At 49.4% G+C, this 25,592-nt stretch overlaps 2 protein-coding genes across 14 annotated transcripts in view; one reads left to right on the top strand and one right to left on the bottom strand.

The window, feature by feature from the left end:
- Positions 1–1,103: 1,103 nt before the first annotated feature.
- DNAAF8 (dynein axonemal assembly factor 8) lies at positions 1,104–14,622 on the bottom strand. Of its 8 annotated transcripts, none has more exons than XM_053213452.1 (12): positions 14,217–14,622; positions 13,861–13,965; positions 13,580–13,683; positions 11,557–11,730; positions 10,268–10,396; positions 7,698–8,210; positions 5,858–5,972; positions 4,403–4,541; positions 3,017–3,160; positions 2,548–2,646; positions 1,590–1,781; positions 1,104–1,314 (listed from the first exon to the last, which is right to left on the bottom strand). In XM_053213452.1, exons 3-12 carry the CDS (start codon positions 13,643–13,645, stop codon positions 1,176–1,178), a joined length of 1,710 nt encoding a protein of 569 aa, XP_053069427.1. In that variant the 5' UTR covers positions 13,646–13,683; positions 13,861–13,965; positions 14,217–14,622; the 3' UTR covers positions 1,104–1,175. The 8 variants fall into 8 exon arrangements, with proteins under 8 accessions (XP_053069427.1, XP_026899119.1, XP_053069428.1 ...); XM_027043318.2 differs by having other exon boundaries at positions 13,563–13,683; positions 14,217–14,620; XM_053213453.1 differs by lacking the exon at positions 13,861–13,965 and having other exon boundaries at positions 13,580–13,718.
- The window catches only part of ANKS3 (ankyrin repeat and sterile alpha motif domain containing 3), a 34,040-nt gene continuing 23,011 nt past the window's right edge, over positions 14,564–25,592 (top strand). For 2 of the 6 annotated variants that reach the window (XM_027043309.2, XM_027043308.2), the window contains exons 1-6: positions 14,564–14,765; positions 14,896–15,012; positions 17,792–17,963; positions 20,395–20,593; positions 20,788–20,909; positions 22,946–23,027. In XM_027043309.2, the coding sequence (XP_026899110.2) occupies positions 14,919–15,012; positions 17,792–17,963; positions 20,395–20,593; positions 20,788–20,909; positions 22,946–23,027 (669 nt within the window). In that variant the 5' untranslated portion in view covers positions 14,564–14,765; positions 14,896–14,918. Of the gene's footprint in view, positions 14,766–14,895; positions 15,013–17,791; positions 17,964–20,394; positions 20,594–20,714; positions 20,910–22,945; positions 23,028–25,592 lie in introns of those variants that run through there. The other 4 variants (XM_027043307.2, XM_027043310.2, XM_015076555.3 and 1 more) reach the window with 4 other exon arrangements.

Here is a 25,592-nt window from a genome sequence, read left to right as displayed (position 1 = left end):
AGGTGGCAGAACTGGTTTTGAGCTCGGGTCTACCACGTCATCTTCTTGACTTGCCTTACTGGTGGTTCACTGAGTTGAACTTGGAACGAAGAAGTTATTTTCTGTCACTGTGAAGCATCCCAAATTTCTGGCATTTGAAAGGGATAGAGATGGGGGGGAAAGCTGGCCATTGCATGTGACAGGCCGCATGGGTGGAGGTGTGTCACATTTGGGCTTCTGTGGCGGAGCCCCGACCACACTGCATGTGTCCTGGAGCAGAGCGTGAGGGGTCTCCGTGGATGTGCGAAGAGCCAGGAGTGCAGGTGACGCAGCCTGGCCACCTTCCCTGCAGGTAGGCCCACCCGGGGCCTCCTGTGGCCTTGGTGGAACCTGTCTTGCACCTGGCCCCTTGTCATTGGGCCACGTCAAGTGGGGTCTGTGGCCCCGATCTTGGCTATCTGTGGCTGAGGCCAGGCAGAGCCTGCCTTGCCTAGGGCAGGGCTTGATGACAAGAGACCCTTGGCCAGCCTCAACACCTGCAGCAAGTGATGACCCCAGCTGAATGCTGGAATACATTCTTAAATGCTAAGGACCCTGCCAAGCTGCTGAGCCTGTGATGTGGAGAGACTCGAGGTGACTGCTCTTACCAGGGAGCAAGGGCAGAGACAGAATCCTGGAAACAAGTTGGTGAGAGAAGAGAGGTGCCAGAGATCAGGGCTGCAGCCTATTGGGGGCTGCAGGGCTGAGAACCGGAAGAAATGACTGAATAAGGAGGACAGTGGAGGATAACATTCGCAAAGTAACAGGGAAGGACGTCGCCCATGAGGTGGGGCCCCGCTCTGTTCCACGGGGACAGTTTGGGTGTTAGGACACTCAGTACTCTATCTCCACATAAAGGTCAGCCCCACCCAAAGTCAGGAAGGACCCTAGAACAGATGTGTGCCTTTGTATCTTGGTTAAAGAAAAAAACAGTCCAGTCTTCACCCCTTTATCAAAAAGTCCATTTGGTGTGTGTGTGTGAGGGGGGGGTGGGGTGGTATGTTAATGCAAGCACATAAAATAGCAAGCATCCAGGGACTCAAGATCAGGCTAAATTCTCTTCAAAGACCCTTTCAACCTTGAAATTCTCTAAATATGTTTTATTGCAGTTTTAGTTTTAAAAAAGACCTCGTATGATGGAAAACAACAGATGCACCTTAAAGAGAAGACTGCAGGAGCAGTGAACACGCTGGACAGCCCCTCCGTCCGCACAGACTACCGTCTGCGGAGTCTCCCTCCAGACGCTTTTCAAAGGGGTTGTCGTCACTCTCTGTGTACAAATTTAGCATCTTTGCTCTGAGGGCATAGAATGATCACACCACATTTTAAGAGGTCTGGGTGACAGCCCCCCAGTCAGAGGGTCCCTGGGCTACATAAGCACATTCTCATGGAAACACGGGAGAGCCAGGGGACCACCAGGGCCCGGGTATGTCGATGGACAGTCGAATCATCCCGCCAAGCTCCTTCTCAGACCCAGTCCTGGAGGCAACTACAGCTGGCCCAGAGGAGGCACCCGGGCCTCCTTGGCTGTCCCTGGCCCAAGAGGGTCCTCCAGCGCCCTGGGGCAGCACCTGGTCTGGGTGCTCTGCTTCTCAGCCCGGTGTGTCACATGTTGCTTCCTCCCAGTTCTGGAGCTGGCTGTATCTTCAAGGACTTGAGCCTTCTGGCCACCAGGACCCTCAGTGGCTGGCAGATTGGGCTGAGCTGTCCCCTTCCGAAATGCCCTGAGCTGCTGGAGAAGCTGACTCTTCCCAGTACAGTCCCTGTGACATATGACAAGCAACTTCAACACCAAGTGGAGCCAGACCCCCCCCCCCCCATCCATGTTCACTGGTTCTCAAGACAGTTAAGATTTTGGCCTCTCAGCCCTTGCTGGGTCATAGGGCATGTTAGCATGTTAAAGGCCTGTGGGAGGAAACCTATGTGACGCTTCTCAACTCAGATTTTTCTTCTTTTTTCCCATACACCTAATGATGTTCCATTTTAGGGGGAACACTGCCTTTGACTCTGACATTCCCACAGGGTAGGATCCACAGGCTTTTCAATTCCAAAAACTATAGATACAGCATATAAGTCTAAGTGGCCCCATGACCACCATGTGGGGCCTCTGCATGATGGGGAGTGGAAACTTCTCTGAATTTAACATTGCACTTCTTAATTCACCCTGGCTTTTCCTTTCTAGCTAATAGCCATCACTTTATTCCATCCTGAAACTTCTTTTCACTTCCAATGCTATCAGCAGTAGGGACCAAATCAATTTGGAGAGCTATTTTTTAGAAGGAAAATATTAATCCCTTCTCAGGAGCGAAGTGAGGTATCCTTGGTGATGTCAGGAGGACAGCAGCCCAGGCTGGGCCCCAAGTGGGCTCCCACGGGCCACCTCCCAGACCACCCCTAGGCCCACACGTGCTGGCCCTGTGGGTGCAAGACAAAGCTGAAAGCACAAACATCAAACGTGCCAGGCTGAGGGCTTGCTGTGGAAAGCAGAGATGGACCATGCCCAGGTGGCGGGAGCCCCTTGGTGGTTACCGTAGCCCCTGGGAGGAATGACACTCCTGCTCTGCTGGGCCCTGTTGGTCTCCAAGAGCCGCTGTCTCTTCCTCCTCCTCGCTGTCAGAGGAGCTGGAGCTGGAGGTGATGAAACCTGGGTTCACACAGACTGTATCCCACGCCACCCAGGCCTCCCTACTGACCCAAGACCACTGAGGTTTCCTGCCAAGTGGCGGAGGGACAAACTCCAGGGCGATGTACCAAAGCCTAGACTGCTGGCTTTAAGCTCTGCCTGGGTTCTGCTCTCCCTGCAGGGAGACCCTGCTGATGGGACCAAGTGGGACTGCCGGCCAGGCTCAGCTCCTGGCTACGAGCCCTTCTCCACCAAGCAGTGCTCTGGTACTAGCCCACATGGGCGCTGTCCCACACCGTCCCACCTGTCGAAGCCCCTGCTCCTCCTGAGGCCAACGTGGCTAATGCAAAACAGGGCTGTCACCACTTCCAGTACCTTTCTGAAGACCCAAGGTCTGATGGCTCCGTGGGCCGCAAATCGATGAAGACAGTAGGAGGCTCTGCTGGGCCCCTTAGCTGCAGGCCGCTGGCCAGCCTTAGGCCCAGCTCAGCCTGGAAGCCCGGCTCCATCCGAGCAGTTCTGAGATAAGAGAGCAGGGTTTTCTGAGTCACTTCTGGGTGATTATGGTGTGACCTGTGCTGGGCTCAGGGCTGCCCCCAACTGGACGCCCACCATGTGCAGGGCACTGAGCTAGGCCCTGTGAGTGCCCTTGTTCTTTTGCTCTTCAGAACAACCCTCAAGATTTGGCCAACAATGCCCAACAGAACCATCCGTGGTGACTGACATGTTCAGGGTCTGTGCTTTCCCATGTGGTAGCCACTGGCCAAAGGTAGCTACTTAAATTTACATGTTAGCTAATTGAAATAAAATAAAAAAATAAAATTAAATCATTTCCTTGGGGCACCTGGGTAGCTCAGTCATGATCTTCGGCTCAGGTCATGATCTTGCAGTTTATGGGCTGGAGCCCCGCATCAGTCTCTGTGCTGACAGCTCAGAGCCTGGAGCCTGCTTCAGATTCTGTGTCTCCCTCTCTCTCTGCTCCTCCCCAACTCCTGCTCTGTCTCTCTCTCTCTCAAAATTAAATAAACATTAAAAAAATATATAAAAAAATCATTTCCTCATTTGTACGAGACATGTTTCAAAGGTTCAGTAGCCACATGTGGCCAGTGGCTATCAATTGGACAGTGCAGGTCTAGATATTTCTACTGGACACTGGGTTGCTAGGAACGGAAGCCCACTCCAAGTAGCTCAGGTGAAAAGGGGGACTCAGTGGCTCTCAGATTCCTAAAAAGAGTGGAACAACCAAAGTGTGGGAAGCTAGGCTTTAAGGGATCCTGGTGCCCTGTCCCCACCTCTTCCCTTTCGGCTTCAGTCTTTCTCACTACAGCTGGCCTTTCTCAGCCCTCCCATCCCCATCCGGACACACTGAGACTGGGAATTCTCAGGGAAAGGCTCTGATTGGCCTGGCTTGGGTCACAGGCCAGTGCTAGCCTAACAGTCTGACAAGGCAGGTCCTTGTCTGGGGAAGTCATGTGGATGATGGAGGGAGGGTTCCTATAGAGTGTGCAAAGAGTAGGTGCTCTGAGGCTCGAGTCCCAGCCCTGCCATCTATGGCCTAGACAGGCCAACCTCTGAGCCTCAGTTTCCCCATCTATAACACGGGGGGATAAGATAATAGCAGCACCTACCTGATCAGACTGTTGAGATGAAATGAGAAATATACATCAAGTGCTCCCCCCCCTCGAGGTAGGCCTAATAAATGCTGCAAGTCCATGGGCCACTTCCACAGAGGACAGGGCTGTAGCTGGCAAGAAGTCCCACCTGCTGCTGGTCTCCCGCTGCTTGGTGTCCTGGGGCGTGTCAGCAGGTGCCTTCCAGGCAGAAGAGGCCCTGGATTGTGTGGCACCCAGGAGGGCGAGCCGTTCCATGAGCCTGTCCTGGGTGTTGAGCAGGGTGTGGTCTGAGGGCAGAGCGGGGAGGCTGCTTAGTGGGGACACTGCCCCTGTTTGATTTACAGTAGTCTGAGCTACTGATTCCCCTTGGAATCCTTTGTGTAGACACACCTCACCTTGTACACGTCCTCTGCCACTCAGCCCTGTACAAAGACCCCCACCTCCAGCTCAGCAGGGCCAGGGGAGTGGTATATACACAATCCCCATAAAGAGGGAGTGACTTACTACTAACAGTTTACCTCACTCCTCAGTCCCACATGTCAGAGGGAACCATAATTAACAATTACCACTTAAAAAAAAAAAGGCAACAGGATTATCCTCTGTAGATTTTTTTTCACTGTATAGATTGTCTTTCCATGTTAACATACATAGATTACCTTCTTTGGGTTTTAGTGCATTTTGTGCTGTAACTGCTTTAGCTTGACTCCTATAGAATATTGAATATGGGTCATTTCCAAATTTTCACAATTATAAACAGTATTGCAACAAACATCCTTGAATACACACCTTCACCCACTGGGGTATTTAGGATAGACTTTAGCAGTGGAATAAGTGGATTGAAGGCTTAAGTGCCTTTAAAATAGAGAATGGATTCTGCCACATTGCCCTCCAAAACAGGTGCGTGGATTACAGCCGCTGCCTGACAGGAGAGAGGGTTTCTCCACACCTTGCTCTAAGGCATTAAATTACAAACAAACAAGCAAACAAAAAAACCTTGTTGAAACAGCACCAGGGGCTCAGTCACAGAGGGAGTTTGCTCCGGAATTGGAAGCCAGAACCCACAAACCTCCTTGCTCCTTTGCTTCACTCACCTTTGTGGCCCGGGATGGATGAAGAGGGAACAGGAGCTTTCCTTTTATTTACAGAACTGCCCAGAGCGAGCCCACAGGTGCAATGGCAGTAATCACATCCCTGGCTTTCTCGGTAAATGGGGAGATGAATGGAAGCAGAGTTTGCTTAGGAGCTGGGTGAAGAAGCACAAAATGCAGGTTGGTTTGCTCTCAGAGAGAGAGAGGAAGGCCTGAGGGGGTGGGCAGGAGGAAAAGGTGTGGGTCAAGGGTAGGGACCGTGTCTGAAGGCCCCCCTGGTATCTCCAGAGCCTCTTCCACTCCAGACACCAGCAGGGGGTCATATGTATAATGAATGAGTGAGTGAATGAGTGAATGGGTGAAATTTCCACGGGCTGGCACCTGACCTGTGTGGGACCATGAGGGCTGAGCAACAGAGAGGACATGGTGGGCTGCCAGGCTGACCCTATTTTTGAGAGCCCCTGGAAAGAGCTGCTTATGGGGATGCACTTGGGCCCTGGCGTTCAAGATCAGACCTTGGCCCAGGCGGTCAGCTGCCCACCACGTAGCTCCAGGTGCACGATCTCCCCTGTCATCTTCTCGCCCTGCCAGACTTTGAAGGATGTGATCCAAATCCCACTCTTCAAGTTGCTGAAATAATTAAAGGAGTGATTAAAATGCAGCCACAGGGTCCTGGCAGCAGGAGTGCCTGCTTCCACAGCTGCCGTGACCAACAGAGGCCATTGTGGGTTGTTTTGGGTTAGAAATGAGGGTTTGGGTGCCTGCCCACATTGGCACGGGCTCCCTCTCTCACCCACACCTCCATTAAGGTGGGTGGGGCCAGCGTCTCCTGCCTTCTCTTTCCTTTGCCTTTTTTAGGCAACACTTTTGTTTTTGGCACAGAGACACTGTTTGACCTGGAAACCCCAGTGTTGTCTTAAAACTCTTTGGGTTCATACAGGTTTCGAGTGGTGGGACGTTAAAACGTTTTGCTCTCTTAAGGAACAGATTGTTCTGGGCAGGTGCTCCCTACGCAAGGACCTGGAAAAGAGCGCTGGGGGCGTCCGGGTGTGGCGAGAGGAGGGAGGAAGGTAATTGGGAATTGATGTTCCTTGTAGCTCCTTGTGGCCCTAGGGTGAGTGAAAACAGAAGTGTTTGGGGGCCAGCAGAATGGAAAGAATGGCTTGTTTAAACCACAACCGATGAGAATGAAATTGGTAAAAATGACCTCCATGTACAACCTGATACCGTTTTTCTCTGTTGTTAAAATTATCAAAATTTGAAAATAAGGCAAAAAAAGGAATTGTGTGATGTTTAAATGTCATGCTGGAGCTTTTGTGACAAGCCCACCTTTCTGGGAACAGTAATTTGGCTTGCACAGTTGACCAGGGCCCACCTATTTTACAACTTTGTAAACTGAGAACAGGTACAGTGGGTTTTTTCTGTCTGGTAGAGGTGATAACCCCAAAAGTAACAAAAACTTGTTGTTACTTTTGTTAGGATGTTGACCAATTTTGTACTTAGTATAACAATTTTATCTCAGCACTCCTTTCTTTTTCCGCAGTTTTACAAAATCCCAGTTTCTCATAATCTCTTTGACCTGGCTTTGTCTTCCTGCCGGTTCCCTCATTAATGAGCTAAATACAACGTTAACAGGTGCTCACAGTATTTGTGTGAAAGTGACAGCTTTAAGATTTTGGGAATTGTGCTTCAACAAAGTTTGTTCTATATCTTATATGTGGTTGTCTGTCTTTATAAACATGCTTTAGATTAGTAGTCCTCCAGCCCTTCCTTCCTCCCTTCCTTCTTTCCTTCTTTCCTTCCTTTTAAAGAAGGATGGAGTCTCCTTGTTCTTCCTTATTCTCTTTAACTCTACCTAAGGATGGTCTGTCAGGACCACACACCCACTGAGACAGACATGACTGATGGCTGGGGGACCTAGGACCATGTGCCTAGGGGCTTAAGGTCATTGCTGTAGACTGAATGTCTGTGTCCCTCAAAAATCCACACGTTGAAATCCTAATGCCCAATGTGATGGTGTTTGGAGGTGGGGCCACCGGGAGGTGATTATGTCATGAAGGTGAAGCTCTTATAAAAAGGCCCCAGAGAGCTCCCTTGCCTCTTCCACCGTAAGAGGACACAGCCAGATGTCAGGAAGAGGCTCTCACCAGACACTGAATGTGCTGGCGCCATGATCTTGGACTCCCCAGCCTCCAGAACTGTGAGAAATGAATTTCTCTTTAAGCCCTCCGTCTGTGGCATCTGTTATGGCAGCCCAGGTGTAGAGGGCAAGCCCTCAGGTTGTCCTGTGGAGGACCAGCTCACGGCCAACGTGCAGAGGACGCCCTGAGGAAGCACAGGCTGGAAGATGCCTACCTTGAGGGAGAGCACCAGCCGTCCTTCCCGGGGCCCCTCTGGTGGCGTCTCTGGTCTTGGAACTGCCACTGCCGCTGCACAGGGTGCCTCTTCCACTTGACTTTGGTCACTGCAGGCTGGGTCCTGGGCATCCCAGGTGACTTTATGGAGTATGTCCTTCTCAATCATCTTCCTTCTCTCCTTTCGGAGGGCTCTTGGGTCTGCATAGACTGCGGCCCAACCAGTTTGTGAGGCAGTGCTCAGGGGCTCTGCTTTCAGGTCGCCTTCCCAGGGGGACAGGGTAGCTTCCCCCTGCAGCCCTTGGTGAGGACCCTGGGTGCTGAGGGACACAGCCCCATGGTTGTCTTCCTGCCACTTGGGGGTGTCCTTGGGCACCCTGAGAAGAGAACTGGTTTCCCCACAGCTGTCCATAGGCCCGCCAGGGTCTCCACCTTGCAGAGAGGCAGAAGCCTCTGTCCTTGGGCCCCACTCTCTCCAGGGTTCTGTGCTGGGTTCCACAGGCACTGCAGCTGGCTGTGGACAAAATGGGTGTGCTCAGCGTTCTCAAAAACATACTTGAGGGAATTTTTGTGTGTATGCAGTAAAACAGGTATGTAACATAAGATTTGCCATTTTAACCATTTTATCATTCTGTGACATTAAGCACATTCATAATGTGCAATCGTCACCACTATTTCCAAAGCTTTTTTATCACCCCAAAGAGACTGCACCTTCCCTCCCCCCAGGCCCCTAGTAACCTCCAGTCTACTTTCTGTCTCTATGGATTTGCCTGTTCTAGATATTTCATATAGGTGGAATCACACAATACTTGTCCTTTTGTGTCCTTTGGCTTAGCTTAGTGTTTCCAAGGTGCGTGGAGGTTGTGGGTCAGTACTTGATTCTTTTTTATGGAGTGCATAATATTCCATTGTATGGACTATGTTTTGTTGATCCATTTCATTTGTTAGTGGCCATTGGGTTGTTGTTACCTTTTGGCCACTGCAAATAGGCCACACAGCTATTAAGGGGTAGACAAGATGAAACCTAGGCCCTCTGACTCCAGAGCAAGCCCACAGCCTCTGCCCCCATGAGTGAGGACAGACTTTCCTGTCCCAGGTTGGGAAAAAAAAATTCTCCAGGACAGTTGCTGAGGTAATTGTAGAAATGAAGAAAACCCAAGGTAAACTCACGTGGACATCCCTGCACCTGAACTAACTAGAGGTCTTGGCAGGCCTGGGAATTTCAGACCTTCTTCTAGGTGTAGCTGAGTGAGGGAGTCATGATGATGAATGTTCTGTAAGATGACCCTGTATCAGTGCTTGCACTGAGATTTCCAGAACTCTCAGCACATAACCCCTGCCTCTAAACTGGCACTGAGACTTGACCAAACTCTAGAATGGCTTTTAGCAGCACACGGCTAGCATGACCCCAGTCCGTGAAAACATCTCCCTGAGAAAGCTCAGTGCTGTGGGGAGAATTCAGTGTTTGTTCCAGCCAACACCTGATGAGAGGCCCCTGACCTCCCTTTCTTAAGAGCATTTCCTAAAAAGGGCTTCAGACTCGGAGCTACGTGTCTCTTACAACCCAGAAGCATCTGTCCTGGGCCTGAGAGCCTTTCCTTTGGAATGTTCTCGTCAGGAAGGACAGGGCCTCTGTCTCCCTTCTTCCAGGGAGGATAGACTCCTGACTTCCATATCTGCCAGCGGACACGCCTGGCCTAGTCACACCCACGCTGGCCTGCTCTTTGTGATCGTTCACTTCTCTGACTCTAGTGAGCCCTGTTCTCCCCCTCCCTCGGTCTCCCTTTGAAACCCCGGTCACCTCTGCACAAGTCGGAGGGAGCTCAGCTCTTTCCCTGCTGTCAGCAGTTACCGAATGAAACCTGCTTCCCCTGCTTTGACGAATGTCTGGCTGTGCTGGTCTGTGACAGCATACCCACTTCCCCTAGTTAATGAGTGACAACTAGTCATAATAATTACAGCAGAGGTAGGCCTGTCTCCCGGAGCCTTTAAGAAGAGCCAAAAGGCCTGATCAGTTGGGGACCTGCCCGGTGATGAAAGTCTATTGATGGGTTCTATTTATAAGGGCAGCAATTAATTTTAAGCATCAAGCCATTTTTTTTTTTTTTTTTTTTTTAGCAGCAGGCAAAAGTTTATTAGAATATAGGATTAGAAAGGAAGAATAGTAGGAAAGCTCTCTTTACAGAGAGGGGACATTCGAAAGTGAATGCCCCAAGCCATTAATTTTAGATAGAGTTTTTGGTCTTACCTGGGGCTCTGGGAAATGAGAAAAGAAGATGGAAAATTTGCTCTGACAGTTGGCGATGACTGTGATACGTGGTTACAGAGTGTGCTTTGGCATTTCTAATTGTTTCTTGTGTTCACCTCACCTCTCCAGTGAGGGGCACCTTCTTACCTCTGAATCCCCACTGTCACCCTTATTAAATCAACAAATGTTTAGGGAGTGCCCCAGTTTTGACCTCTTTGACCCACACCATAGGGTCAGGTGAGAGCGCGGACACCCACACCCACACCCCATTCTGCCCGCAGGGTCCCAGCTTTGTGGATCCCCGGGGCCTGCCTTCTACAGACCTCAGAAGACCCATCAACCGTAGCAAGCCAGGCCCCGGCAGGGTCTTCGGCCAGCTCCTCCGACAGGTCTGGGATCAGGGCAGTGTGATCTCGCTGGAAGATGAACAGCTCCTCTGCCTCGCAGTCCGACTGTGACAAATGAGAGGACTTCTGAATTATAGGGCAGCAGGCAGAGCCAGGAGGGCCTCAGCCTCCATCTGCCCTTGCCCTGCTGCTCAAGAGTGATCTGGGGAGATCAGCTTTCTCCCAGAGGTCTTTGGCCTGGCTGGTTCCTGCCACTGATTTAGAAAAGGGCTCGGCTGCACAGCCTCGTGAAGTGAGATCCCGGGCTCCAGTTGTGCACATACCTGCCACCCCCTAAGACCTTGAACATAACAGGTGCTCAGATAACACCTGGCACTGAACGAACAGGGCAGCAAGGTGGTAGCTGAGAGAAGAGCCCAGCTCTCCGCCTGGCCTGTAACCTTTAGCCATCACATAAATGACACAGTGTCTTAGCACCTCTAAGGGGAGAGGGGGCACTTAGAGTCACCAGCTCACCTTGCAAGGATATCTGAAGATGAGAACAAATGAGGCTGAAGACATGAAAAGGTACTGGGGTCATGTTATCTACTCTCCGTTAGCTTTGTCGCATGCTGGAAGATACCTGAGGCCCAGGACGCTCTGTTTGTCTTTGTAGGCATCCCAGGAAGGACCCAAACCTGTCAGGTTACTTCTAAATGCCTAGCTGCAAACTGTGAGTTTGGCACCCACTACTAGGGAGCGGCTGCCCAGGGCCTTGTCTCCCTTTCTTCATCGATAGGGTCACTGCCATTCTTGTGTGTGTGCACATGCCCACTTTTCACTAGGCGGAGAAGCTAGCACAGCTCATTTAAGACTGAATTCACAGTCACTCTTGTCACCCAGTGTTCTCAGTTCAGTGTTCGATATCAGTCAGTAGAAACTAGAAACACAATTACGATCATGGGGAGGCGGGGTCTGCCAGGTGTGTAATGTCACAAAGGGCTTCTTATTCTTGAAGAGGCAAAGTAGGCTCCATAAATGTTTGTTGAATGAATGCATGCCACCATAAGCTCTTGGAGGAATTCTCCGGTCATAATTTCAGGTCACTGAAATGGCCCGTAAGGATGCCAAGTATGAATAAATGTATTCGGAGGACAAAAAGCAAAATTATGACAAATGCAGGAGCTGATAAGCTCCAAAGCTGTTCTTGGGTCAACATTGTGCTTGCCATGGGAAGAAAGGGCAATCGGGGCCCAGGAAAACATAGGAAGAAGGCGCTTGCTTACCAAGGAGGAATCGGAGTCCAGAGATGGGAGCTGCTCCCTGACGGCCTCAAGGATGGCATCCCAGGGCCCTGTCTGGGAGGCCCAGGGAGGTGGGGACTCCTCATCTTTGTCCTGGGACGCCATGAGGACCCAGGCTCCAGGGATGCTGCTCAGCGTGCCATCATCCAAGCAGCCCTGCAGAGGACACAGGGTGAGGTGAGAGGGTTCCAGGGGCCAAGGGCCAAGAGCTCAGGGTGGGGCAGTGGGAGAGGGCTGCCTTTTCAAAGCGTCTACCACCCTGTGGGGGGTGAAAACAGACTGCCAGACTTCCCATTGGTTTCCCTTCTGGTTCTCCAGGTTCCTGTTCCTGTTAGTCAGTGTGCCCACACGTGTGTGTATGTATGTGTGTGTGTGTGTGTGTGTGTTTGAACAACACAGGTTGGAACTGCATGAGCCCACTTATATGCAGATTTTTTTTCAATAAATGCAGTTAGTACAATAATGTATTTTCTCTTATGATTTTCTTAACATTTTCTTTTCTCTAGCTTATTTTATGTGGGAATGCTGTATATAATACATGTAACATACAACATGTGTTAATCGTCTAATGATGTTATTGGTAAGGCTTCTGGTCAACAGTAGGCTGTTGTCGCTAAGTTTTTAGGGAATCAAAAGTTATATGTGGAGGTGTGCCTGGTTTGCTCAGTCAGTAGAGTATGTGACTCTTGGTCTTGGGGTTTTAAGTTTGAGCTCCAAATTGGGTGCAGAGATGACTTAAAAATAAAATCTTAAAAAAAAATTTTTTTTAATGTTTATTTTTGAGACAGAGAGAGCATGAACGGGGGAGGGTCAGAGAGAGAGGGAGACACAGAATCCAAAGGAGGCTCCAGGCTCTGAGCTGTCAGCACAGAGCCCGACACGGGGCTCGAACTCACGGACCACGCGATCATGACCTGAGCCAAAGTCGGTCGCTTAACCGACTGAGCCACCCAGGCGCCCCTAAAAATAAAATCTTAAGGGGGCACCTGGGTGGCTCAGTCAGTTAAGCGTCCAATGTCCAACTCTCTCTCTCTCTCTCAAAAAAATAAGCATTTAAAAAAAGATTTTATTTTAATATTTATTTATTTATTTGGAGAAGGGGGAGGGTGTGCATGAACAGGGAGGGGCAGAGAGAGAGATTGAGAGAGTGAGAGGGAGGGAGGGAGACAGGGGATCTGAAGCGGGCTCTGTGCTGAAAGTGAAGAGCCCAATGCAAGGCTTGAACCCACGAACCATGAGATGATGACCTGAGCTGAAGTTGGACGCTTAACTGACTGAGCCACCCAGGTGCCCCTAAAAGAAAGAGAATCTTAAACATTATATGTGGATTTTTGACTGCGCGGGGTATTGGTCCTCCTAAGTCCTGTGTTCAAGAGTCAACTGTATGTGTGTATATATATATCTATATATATCTAGATGTATATATCTATACCTATAATATATAATGTAACCATATACATACATATGTAGGTATATGTATATAATAAATAGAATGATATATGTGTATGATATACAGATTATGTAAGGTATTTATATCCCAACTAACATAAATCCCATTACTATCTACATTTTATAGACTCAGAGAAGTTACATTGTTAGTAAATGGCAAAGACAAAATTTGTAGCAAAGTTAGAAGGGATTTCAAGCCTCACTACACTTTACTACCCCCCTTACAAAGGAGTCCCCAGGAAAGTTTTTTTGGAGTCACCACTTAACCCCTGACACCCAGGCACTTAACCAGCCCCTTCCATCTTTTGTACTCCTAACAGGAGAAAGCCTGGGCCCTCAGGGGTCAAGGTAGCTTTAGGAATGTGGGATGATGGTACTTCAGAGCCAGTGTCTGGACATCCCCTGCAGCCCCCAGATATAGCCCACTGTGCCTATACTATGAGAAGAGAGCACTTCCGCCCTAGCCCTGCCTGGCTATTACTCTGTGTCAGGGCACCCATGAAGGCAGCAGTAGCAGATGTGAGTGGTGGGGTACTTGCTTTTGTGCTCACAGAACCTGGAGCAGGAGCTTGGTGCACCTTGAACTGTGAACAGCAGGGTGGGGACGCAGCTCATAACACATCAGCGGATGTTTTTTGGAACCGGGCTCTGAAGGGCAGACTGTAGCGTAACAGAATCACCAGATATTCTCGGTTCTTCAGACAGGCAAGGCAACAGGGTAGGGAAAGGCATTACAGGTTGCAGCAAGAACATGTACAGTGGCTCAGAAGAGTGAAAAGTGCCCAACATGTTGGGGTAAGAAAGTATCTGCTGCGAGAATATGCGGTGATGACAGACCAGATCGCGGAGGGTCTTGAACACCACGGCGAGTTCACTTTATCCTGCTGACTGGGGTTAACGCCTAAAGCTAAGCGGCGGAGCTGCTCGAGTCTCCTCCGAACCCTGGAGCAAATTCCACATCCGTTTCTTCGCGGCAGCCCGTTAGCCCCGCCCCTATCCCCGCCCCCGCCCTTCTGGCCTAGGAGCCCCGTTGTCCTGACAACTGGACGCCAACAGCCTCCCGGACCAGTCTTTTAAATTCTAAAGCTGGGAAACAGGAAAACACGTCGATCGTCTTCCCACCCGTCCCCACCCACCCGCTTCCCGCCCCCGTCCCATCAAAATCCCGACATGTACCTTCGGAGGCCACTCACCTCAGGCCTCTACCTCCCCTCTCAGCGCAGTTTTGACAGGACTATAAACAGTTCCCAGTGCGTTCCTCCGGACCCGTTCGCTCCCCCGGGCCGCGGCGCAACTACTGAGGCTGTCACCGCCTTTGGAATCCCCCCTCGGCAGTTTTACATTACTGGACTGCCAACCGCACTTTCTCCCCCCCGCTTCTCTTTCGGGACTTGGCGCGTCCTGCCTCTCTTGAAATAGGATTGGTTTCCCTGGCTAGCGGAGGGGAGGGGCAAGGCGAACTCCTCCTGTTGATTGGCTGTCGCGGGGGTCACACAGCGAACCGGGCGAGCTGACCGGAAGGCTCGGGTGCGGGACGGACAAATTCCACAGCGCCGGGAGCGCCCCGCGGCCCGGCGAGAGTCCCGGCGTGCTCCGCGCCTCCCGCAACCACTTCCGGGGCGGGAGTGGGGCAGCGGTGTCCGGGCGCTGCGGCGGCAGCCCGCGCGGAGGGAGCCCGGGCGTGCGTGGCGGCGAGCGCACCGGGCTGAGAGAGTGCGGCGGCGCACCGGGACTCAGCGCAGGTACGCTGGGTGGCGGCCCGACACCGCCTGGGGCCGGCACTTGCCGCCTGCCTGTCTGCGGCCAGGCCCGGCCCGCCGCTTGGTAGCCGCGTGAGTTTCTGGCGACGCTTCCGCTTTTGCATCCTTGTAGAGGCGACGGCAGAGCCACGTGCCATGTGGGGTTACCAGGAGGAGGTGTCAGGGGATGTCTGTGCGGTCTGGCCTGGCGGTGTTCTCGAAGGACCCACCCCAGGGCCTGACAACCAGGGTGGGTACCCCAGTCTGCGCGAACGGCTCACGCGTCAGGACGAGACGGGCTGCCTTTGGGCTTTTGCAGACTTCCTCCCTGTGGGCGTGGCGGCCGACTATCAGCGTCATTATTTTTTAGTTAAGGTTTTTGGGTTATTGAAAAGGTAATGGATACTAAGCAAGTCTACAAATGTATGGATGAACGTAATCGTTTTATTCATAACAAATATCCCATCATTGTAGAGTGTGTGACATGTGGCATGGTGATAAAAGAAGTACCAGTAGCTTTACGGCCCCGTGGCATCCGAGTTCTCCCTCCATAGGCTCCTAGAGCCGGGCCTGGTTGTGATTGCCGCCTTGCAGGGTGAGAGACACCTGAGCCTCTAATAATAAGAGAGACCACATAGGGGCACCTGGCTGGCTCAGGCAGTTAAGCTTCCGACTCTTGGTCTCGGCTCATGACCGGCTGAGGTCATGATCTCATGGTTTGTGAGTTCAAGCCCCGCGTGGGGCTCCGTGCTGTGGCTGCGGAGCCTGCTTGAGATTCTCTCTTCCTTTCTCTGGCCTTCCCCCACTTGTACTTTCTGTCTCTCAAAATAAATATATAAATAAACTTAATTTTTTTTAATGTCTATTTATTTTTGAAGGGGAGAGAGACAGACTGCGAGTGGAAGAGGGGCAGAAAGAAAGGGAGACACAGAATCCGAAGGAGGCTCCAGGCTCTGAGCTGTCAGCACAGAGCCTGACCCGGGGCTCTAACCCACAAACCAGGAGATCATGACCTGAGCTGAAGTGGGACTCTTAACCTACTGAGCCACCCAGGCACTCCTGTAAATAAATAAACTTTTAAAAATATATGAGAGACTGCATGGACTCTACTCTGGAGGAGGCATTTGGAGTAAAAGAGACCCACCTATAGGAGGTTTGAGGGATGTGTGGAAAGGGGCCCTTAACTGGTACTCGGCGTATTTGGATTCTTATCCAGTATTTGTTGGCTTGGACTATTCAGGTTGGGGTTTCTTGCCTGCAGAGTGAGAAAGATGGTTGATCTCAGGCTCTGCCAGTGTGAGGAGGTGGTGGTACCAGAACACTGGGCTTTGCTCTGAACTTGATTACCTACAGGCCCCATCATATGTACACATATTCTGGCCAAGGGCTTACAAGATTCTTTGTCCCTCAAATTGGTGGCTTGTTAGTTGTTTGGCCATCTCAGCTGTTACTTGGAGTGTGGAAGCATTCTTTAGTAGAGACTGAGGTCCTAATGCATCTGTGAACTGCTGGAGTGCCTTTAGGTCATCTGAATGGACATGACCCTCCTTTTCTCTCTTTGCTATAGTTGTTTCCTTGTTCTCTCCCACCCATAGTAGGTAGGAGACAAAAGTTACTTGGGGACCTAAAGGTTCTAATAGGAAGCTAATGGCCTGGCATTGATTTGGTTAGGATTCCCAGAATAAAGGACTTTCATGGACTCCTCATCCTGGTATAGTGGCTCTCCAGGAACGTTCCACCACCCCACACATTTTCCAGTGTATCACTCTCCCATCCCTCCTGTTTTCAAGGAATGTATGGGTGGATTCCTACTCAGTCAACCTTTGCCAAACACCAATCACATCATAGTTTCTGTGCTGGGACTTACTTGTCTTTTCTTTTTAAAGATTTGTTTAAAATTTTTACATTAGGGTGCTCCTGGGTGGCTTGGTCGGTTAAGTGTCCGACTTCGGCTCAGGTCATGATCTCACCGTTCTTGGGTTTCAGCCCTGTGTTGGGCTCTGTGCCGAGAGCTCAGCCTGGAGACTGCTTCAATTTCTGTTTCCCTCTCTCTCTGCTCCTCCCCCACTCACATTCTGTCTCTCTCTCTCCCAAAAATAAACAAGGATTAAAAAAAAATTTTTTTAATAAAAAAAAATGTTTACATTAAAATTCACTCATTTGGTGTTTGGGTCTATGAGTTTTGATTAACGTATAGAGTCAACATATCTACCAACCAGTATATAAAACATTCCCCCCAAATTCCCTCTTGCTGTCCCTTTGTGGTCCCCCCATTCCTAACCCCAGTCCCGCTGATCTGTCCTTCAGCCCTTCCATTTTTTTTTTTCTAGAATGTCCTGTAAATGGAATCATAAAGTAGGTAGCCTTTGAGTCTGACTTCTTTAGCACAGTGAGTTTGATGTTCATTCATATATTGTGTCTATTACTGTGTGTGTCAACTGTTTGTACCTTCTGCTTATTAGTAGCGTTCCAATATACGGCTGTGCCACTGTTTACTTATCCTTTCGTCCATGTGTGTTTAACAACAGCCCCTTGAGCTATGCCCGCATTAGCGCAGAAGTAAAGACTGGAGATGGTAAATAGCAGAGCTAAATTTTGATATAACTCCCAAGTCCAGGCTTCTTTCCCACCACACCTAAGAGTTGATTAGGTCCAGTGACCCAATTAACGTTTCTTAACTGCCCATCCAAGAGGTTGTCAGGCTTCCTGAGTTCCTGGAGAGTTCCCTTGGTAGAACTGGGGCCTGAGGGTTGATGAAGGAAAGTGTCCACTGCAGTATGTGACTCACCATATATGCTCCTTTCTTTGTGTCTGGTGACAAGCTCACCGGTATTAGAAGGATGGAGCTGCCCAAACCATATAGCACTTAATGATAATCTTCTAAGTCTGTCCCAGGAGTTGGCTGCATTGAGTGGCAGTCTGCTAGGATAGTGACCAGCCGCCTACTGCAGGTGGGAGTGTGACCATCCTGTTCTGTTCCCTGGAACAACCAGGAAGGAACGCTCTAACCCCTCGATCTCCCTCCACAGTGATGTCGGAGCTCAGCGATGAAGCCAGTGAGCCAGAACTCCTGAACTGCAGCTTGTCCATGTGGCATGGGCTGGGTGCTCAGGTCGGCCGGGAGGAGCTGGCCGTCCCCTTGGATCTTCACACAGCTGCTTCCATTGGCCAATATGAAGTGGTGAAGGAATGTGTGCAGCGGTAAGAGACCTTGGGAAATGTTCCTGCTCAGATTTTGAGTACCGTCTCTGTGGCTTCAGATCCCAGATAGGGCTGTCAGTGAGCTTATGGGGCCTTGCACACAGTCGCAGACATGGAACACACCGAGGTATATCCCTGTGTCTGTCGGACAGCTGTCACTAATGATTTAGGCTGGACAGGAATAAGTCCGTTTTTATTCCTAAGAAGAAAGCGACAGTTTGGGCTTTTTTCATAAGCTTATGAATCATTTCAGACTTTTGTTAACTACAGTCATTTTATGGTTTTTACTAATTGCAGAAGTGCTCAGACAAAACAAAAATAAAGTTAGAAAGTGATGCCCTGTGGCCTCCTTTCCCCAGGAGATTCATTTTTATCCCTTGTGCCTTCCTGTCACTCTGGCTTCTACCATAGAGGAGGAGGAGGTGGGATTCATCTTCCTCTCTGGGGATCGCCACCTGATTGCCACCTGCAGTCTTACACATGTGTTAATTTAGTTTTTGGAAAAGGACCAATCTCCTTGCCTCTACCCCCTTACATCCACCTCATTGTTTCTGTTTCTCATTGACAACTAGTGGAACCATCTATGTCTATATCTACATGTGCCTGTTTCAGTTCCTGGGGAGCCAGAGCAAAGCCTTGGATAAGCCCTGGGTTTCTGGTTCCTAAGTCATAACTGCCACTTATAAATATGTGGCCAGTTAAGTACAAGTATAGCACTGTGGTAAGACATAATGTTTTGTACTCCTGTACCAGGTGGCTTTTGGAATCATAGCTGGATACACAGGCAGCACATTCCCTCACAGGGTCACTGAGACCCCAGTTACAACTTTGCTCCTTTGGCGTTCTTGGGTTTTTAAGCCTTTGGGTGTACTGTTTAAATGCATAGTCCAGGAAGGCGCCTGGGTGGCTCAGTCGGTTGGACGTCCGACTTCAGCTCAGATCATGATCTCACAGTTTGTGGGTTTGAGCCCCGCATCAGGCTCTGTGCTGGCAGCTCGGAGCCTGGAGCCTACTTCGGATTCCGTGTCTCCCTCTCTCTCTGCCCCTCCCCCACTCTCACTCTGCGTCTCTCAAAAATAAATAGAACATTACAAAAATTAATAAATCCACAGTCTGGAATGGCTCCACAGGGGAGAGGGGAAGTGTTTGTGCTCTGGTTGGGACTGTAGCCCTAGCTGACACCAAGGCTGCTGACAGTAAGCAGACTGGGACCTGAAGCGAGTAGAGGCATCAGAAGGGAGGCTTGGGCCCAACTGGACATGTCAGAGCCTCAGAGACACTCTGTGGAGGGCTGGGCTCTTCTCCACATGGAATTGAGCCACCAGCGAAGGTCATCTGGCCAGGATGGACTGGTCTCTGTGCGCTCTCCCAGCCAATGGCTGCCATTGCATTCCTGGGATCAGGACCTTCTGGAATGGCTGCATGGGTATCCCGGAGTGAATAGAAGGTGCTAGCAAATGGAACATAATTGTCTGGTGTGGCTTCTTGTGTCCAAACCTCTGAGAGGCACAGACTGTGGGTTGACTGTCAGACTGGACTGCCAGATGCTGGCTTCCAGCTGTGGCAATGAGAGCATCGCTTACCTCCACTGGAGGCTGGGATTGTGCAAGAGGAAAGCTGTGGGGCATGCACCATGCAGGGTGTTCTGGAAGTAGATGTTATTTCCATGCCCCAGGCCCAAACTCTGGGGTAGGAAGCCCATAATTTTTTTTCCTGGGGGAAACGCTTCTTTAGAATTTTGGTGGAAATCAATGAAAAAGATAGGATCCTCTGGGTACTGATTTTCCAAGAATGTTTTTGTAGGATGAGGTGATGAGAGAGAAATCTTACCCATTGTCTGAGTCCCTTCCCCTTTCCTTTCCACCCAGCACCGGACTAGCAGATCCTGGTCTGTTGGAAGGCAGTCAAGGCTCCGGGTCACAGTTTCTTGACCTTGGCACTCCTGACAATCTAAGCCAGATCATTCTCTGTTGGGAGGCTGACTTGTGCATGCAGGATATTTAGCGGCATCCCTGGCCTCCATCCCCTAGATGACAGTAGCTTTTCCTTATGCACTTGTGAACCACTAATGTGTCCAGACTTTGCCAAATGTCTCCTGGGGGGCAGAATCCCCCGGGTGAGAACCATCTGTGTTGCTGGGGGTAGGAAAGAAGAGAATTGCTGGCCTTGGGATAGGAGGAGGGGCCAATGAGAATGTGCAGTTGGAGGAGGAAGATAGCCCTGTGGACTTTGCAGAGGCAGCTGTACAGCAAACCTAACTGTTCCCCTGTCTTCCTCCCCTCCCCTCCCCTATGATGTCCAGCGTGGCAGATAACTTCTGCTTCCTGGCTGTACTTCCCCCTCTTTGTCTTGGCCTGGCCTTGCCGCTGGCTTTGGTAAACCTCACACGTGAGATGGCGGGACATGTCTAGCATATCTTGCATTTGTTTAGGAGAGAGTTAGATTTGAATAAGAAGAATGGTGGTGGCTGGACCCCGCTGATGTATGCTTCCTACATTGGACATGATACCATCGTGCACCTGCTGCTTGAGGCGGGGGTGAGTGTGAATGTGCCGACCCCGGAAGGGCAGACTCCACTGATGCTGGCTTCCAGCTGTGGCAACGAGAGCATCGCCTACTTTCTCCTCCAGGTGAGCTACGAGGGGACTCAGGCTAAGAAATGTGCGGGGCTCCCGGCTCTGGCAGAGACGTGAACCACCGCAGACCATGGTGTGCGTGTGCGTGTTCGTGTAATCACTTTGATTCTTGCAGTGTGACGGCCTGGAGGGCGCCCGCCCACACAGAGGAGCTGAGGCTGTAACGAGCATTCTGTGTTCTCTTGAAGCAAGGTGCCGAGCTGGAAATGAAGGACATTCAAGGCTGGACTGCCCTCTTCCACTGCACCAGCGCTGGGCACCAGCAGATGGTCAAGTTCCTTTTGGACAGTGGAGCGAATGCCAACGTGAGGTGATTACCAGGTCTTTGGTGGTCGCTCTGACTCTGAGGAGGGCAGCTGGGGAGGCTAGAGTGCAGAGTAGCCCCTGCCTTGGGCAGAGGGGACAGTCCTGTCCAGGCATGGGGAGCTTGAGGATAGGCTGAGCTTTTTCCTGCATCTGTCAGGGGACTTTGGGTACAGCACTTTAAGTGCTCTGAGTCTCATTTTCTTCCTTCCTTCCTTCCTTCCTTCCTTCCTTCCTTCCTTTCTCTTTTTTTATTAACTTTTTAAAATATTTATTTATTTTTGAGAGACAGAGACAGAGTGTGAGCAGGACAAGGGCAGAGAGAGAGGGGGAGACACATAATCCGAAGCAGGCTCCAGGGTCCCAGCTGTCAACACAGAGTCCCAACCCACGAACTGCGAGATCATGACCTGAGCCACAGTCGGACGCTTAACCGACTGAGCCTCTCAGGTGTCCCTCTTTTTTTTTTTTTTTTTTTAATGTTTATTTATATTTGAGAGAGAGCACAAGCAGGTGAGGGGCAGAGAGAGGAGGACAGAGACTCTTAAACGGTCTCTGTGCTAACATCAGGGAGTCAGATGGGGCTCAAACTTGTGAACCGCGAGATCTTGACCTGAGCCGAAGTCACTTAACTGACTAAGTCACCCAGGTGCCACTGAGCCTGAAAACTGGGGATGGCAGTACCAGGGTCATGGAGTTGTTAGAAAAATTACATGTTCTGTCACACATCAGGGGCCTCGGCCTGGCATTGTGAATGGCACTCCGTTTACATGCATTAAATGCTAACTCCTTTCTCCTTCTTGCCTTTGTCTGTGTTGGGTGAGGTGATGCTTTGAAAGTAGTCATGAGTTTTGTAAGCCGGAAGGGGTGTTGTCGTCCAAAGCATGTCACAGTGATAATCCCCTTTCAGCACAGCAAGTACCAGCCCCGCATCCACCTGACACTGTGCACGCCCCTGGCTGAAGCCATCTCTTATAAGATACATGCCACCGTTTCATATGCCACTGAGGAAGAAGTGCCACTGATCAAAATGCCACTTGCCTGTTGATTTTAAGATAAATTCTGGCTTGGGAGATGTTAAAATGCAAAAATGGTGTATCTTACAATGGATGAAACCCAGGATTTAGCTTGGTTCCTGTCTTCTAGACCAGTCTGAAGGGAAGTGAGGGTCAGAGGGCAGCTGTAGGCAGTGCTGAGCAAATTGTAAGCAAACCCCAAAATAAGCATCAGATACTACGCAAACTAAGGACAAGGTAGATGGTTGGTCCTGGAGCTTTTGGGAGGGTTTCTGGAAGATGTTGAGCTCAAGGCATAGGATCTGGATAGGTGGAAGGGAGACGCTGGCTTTCTGTGTGAAGTGAAGGGCAACAGTTGCTTTCGGCTTGTAATTAAAATGGAAATTTAAGAGGTGGCAAGTGGAAGCAGCTTAGGAGTGATTATCGGGAGCACCTGGGTGGCTCATTCAGTTAAGGGTCCTACTCTTGGTGTTGGCTCAGGTCATGATCTCGCGGTCATGAGATTGAGACCCATGTTGGCCTCTGTGCTGACAACGTCGAGCTTGCTTGGGATTCTCTCCCTCCCTGTCTCTCTGCCCCTCTCCTGCTCTCTGTCTCCCTCTTTTTTTTTTTTTTTTTAATTTAATTTTTAAAGTTTATTTATTTACTTTGAGAGCGTGAGGGGCAGAGAGAGAGGGAGACAGAGAATGCCAAGCAGGATTGAACTCACTAAACCATGAAATCATGACCTGAGCTGAAACTAAGAGTTGGATGCTTAACCGACTGAGCCACCTGAGTGCCCCCTCTTTCTCTATCTCTGTCTCTCTCAAATAAATAAACTTAAAAAAAGGGTAGAACCAGAAGAATTTATGAGGCTGATGTGTTAATGTGAACTTTTTCACATCTCTCTGTTGGTTCTGGGGAGAGGGAGACCTCTGTGCTTAGGGAAGGGTGACTTTGTACCAGCTTGGTCTTGTCTGCAGCAGGGAAGCTTCTGCGTGGCAAACTTCTCTCCAATAATTGTCTGACCATGGCCTCTGTCTTGTAGGGAACCAGTATATGGATTTACTCCTTTGATGGAAGCAGCTGCCTCTGGCCATGAAATAATTGTGCAGTATTTTCTCAATCATGTAAGTGACCCTGTTTGTTAGCTTACACTTTAGTCACAGCAGGTGAGGAATCTTCTCCTTGAAGTATGAGCTATCACAGAGTTTTCTGCTGCACGGAAGTAGCCGCTTTCTATTTATTGAGCACGTTTTCATTGTATCTGTGGATGCCAAGTGTTGTGTGGCACTCAGGTACAGTGGTGAGTAAAAATAGACACCTGTTCCTGTAATGCTATCATTTCAAAACTGTGGAAAATATGTTTTAGAAAGTAAATAACTTATTCCATTACTTAAAAACATTAGAGTAAGAATGCTAAGATCTTCCTCCCTTTTCAGCCACCCCCTGCTTCTCCCCAAGGTGCCCACTTGGTTTGAGGCAGCCCCAGACTCTTCTGCTTAGGAAGGTGTACCTGTAGACAACTATAAACACAGTGCTTTCCATTTTGAGCGGAGTGGGATTCTACTGTGTATTTACTCTGCAGCTTTTAGAAGATCACTTAATATGCAATAGACCTTTTTTTTCCTTCTACAGTATATATGGGTGTAATTAATCAGTTCCATAGTAGTTGAGATTTAGGTTTCTTACATTTTACAGTTATAAACAGTGCTCTAGAGACCCTCTCTGTACAGGGAACTTTGGCTTGCGTGCAGGTATTTCTGTTCACATGTTAATTTTTTTAATTTTTTTTTTTTTAATTGATTTTTGAGAGAGTGCAAGTTGGGGAGAGGTAGAGAGAGGGGGGGACAGAGGATCTGAAGCAGGCTCCATGCTGACAGCAGCAAGCCCGATGTGGGACTTGAATCCACAAACCGTGAGATCATGATCTGATCCAAAGTCAGACACTCAACGGACTGAGCCACCCATGCAGCCCCAACTCACATGTTGAATTGTAAATCAAAACTACTGGGACGTCTGTAACATAAAAAGACAGACGGTAATAAGTGGGTGAGGATGTGGACAGTTGGAAGCCTCTCACACTGCTGACAGGAATGTAAAATGATGCAGCCTGTTGGGAAAACCGTCTGGCAGTTTCTCAAACAGTTAAACATAAAGCCACTCTCCTCCGTATCTACCCCCAGAGAATTGAAAACAGGTCCACACAAACACTTAACACACAATGTCCACAGCAGTGTTTTTTCGCCATAACCAAAAGGTGGAAATCCACATGTCCATCAACTGATAAATGGATAAGTAAAATGTAGTCTTTCCACACAATGGAATGTTATTGAGCCATAAAAAGGGGTAAAGTTCTGACACCTATTACAACATGGACCTTGAAAATACTACTGAGTGATAAGAGCCAGGCACAAAGGACCACATATTGTATGATTCTTTATACTTGAAATGTCCTGAATGAGCAAATCTGTAGAGATAGAAAGTAGATTAATGGTGGCCTAGGGCCAGCAGCAGCGGGTGGGAAGGGATGATGAGAGATGGGAGTATTGGAAAGAGGGTAGTATTTAAGGGGTACAGGATCTCTTTTCAGGGTAAGAGAAATGTTCTGAAATTGATTGTGGTGATGGCTGCATGCCTCTGAATTATACATTGTAAGTGGGTGAATTGCATGGTACGTGAATTATATCTTAATAAAGTTGTTGAAAAAGTTCAGGAGAAATAGAAGTCCTAACAAATTCCCACTGAAGGGTGGTCTCTTGCTTCCCCACCAGTAGTATGTGAAGGGGCCCATTTTCTCATGTCTTCACCAGTTCAGGAACTTACTCGTGTTAAGTTTCCGCCAATGTGGTGACAGAAATGTGGTATCTCATTTGGGTTTGTACTTATTAGTGAAGTTGAACATTTAAGGATACATTTATTGGCCAATTTGTGTTTTTTTTATGAGTTTTCTCTATCTTGGGGCCCACTTTATTGGATAGTTTGTGTTTTACTTACTCATTGGTAGAAACTTGAACATAATACAATGTTAATAGGCTGTTTTTCTTTGAAAAAGAATTTGGGGATAGTACACTTACATGAGACAGGGGTACAGGGAGCGTGCCTGCCCCCTTTGCTGCAACCTGCTTCTCAGCTTGATTTTTTTTTTTTTTTTAACTGTCTGTTGGGGAGATTGTTCTATATTAGTGTATGTTAAGCTCTCTTCTCTCTCTCTTTTCATGGCGGCACAGCACTCCCTTGTAGGGATGGATCAGAGATTTGACAGTGGTCTGTGGATGAAATTAGGTTGTTGCCAGCCATTTGCTGTTACACACAGTGCCGTGGAGACTTTCTGCACATACATCTCTGCACACGTGTGTGACCACATCTGTCTGGTTGAGTGATGAAGGTAGAATTTTGCGTGGAGTGTAAGTACAGTCTTAATATAGGTGTTGCTCACTTGCCATCTGAAGAACAAACTGTACAAGCTTCCATTCTCTCCACAGTAGCAAGAATTATGAACCTTAAATTTTGATTACTTATTTTTGAGAGAGACAGACAGGATGCAAGTGGGGGTGGAGCAGAGAGAGAGAGAGAGACACAGAATCTGAAGCAGGCTCCAGGCTCTGCACTGACAGCGCGGAGCCAGACACACAGGGCTTGAACCCATGAACCGTGAGATCATGACCTGAGCTGAAGTCGGATGCTTAGCCAAC

Source organism: Acinonyx jubatus, chromosome E3 (assembly GCF_027475565.1).
Source record: "Acinonyx jubatus isolate Ajub_Pintada_27869175 chromosome E3, VMU_Ajub_asm_v1.0, whole genome shotgun sequence".
NCBI lineage: Eukaryota > Metazoa > Chordata > Mammalia > Carnivora > Felidae > Acinonyx > Acinonyx jubatus.
This window is presented reverse-complemented; position numbering and strand designations above follow the sequence as displayed.

What these genes read in the sequence shown, in the direction of transcription:
- DNAAF8 (XM_053213452.1), bottom strand. Translation starts at nt 13,645, where the DNA reads ATGTGTTATGAGCTGCGTCCCCACCCTGCTGTTCACAGTTCAAGGTGC. An exon ending in CAGCGGGAGACCAGCAGCAG is followed by an intron (nt 3,161 to 4,402) that starts GTGGGACTTCTT and finishes CTCTTATCTCAG; the next exon opens with AACTGCTCGGATGGAGCCGG. An exon ending in CATTCCTCCCAGGGGCTACG is followed by an intron (nt 1,782 to 2,547) that starts GTAACCACCAAG and finishes CATATGTCACAG; the next exon opens with GGACTGTACTGGGAAGAGTC.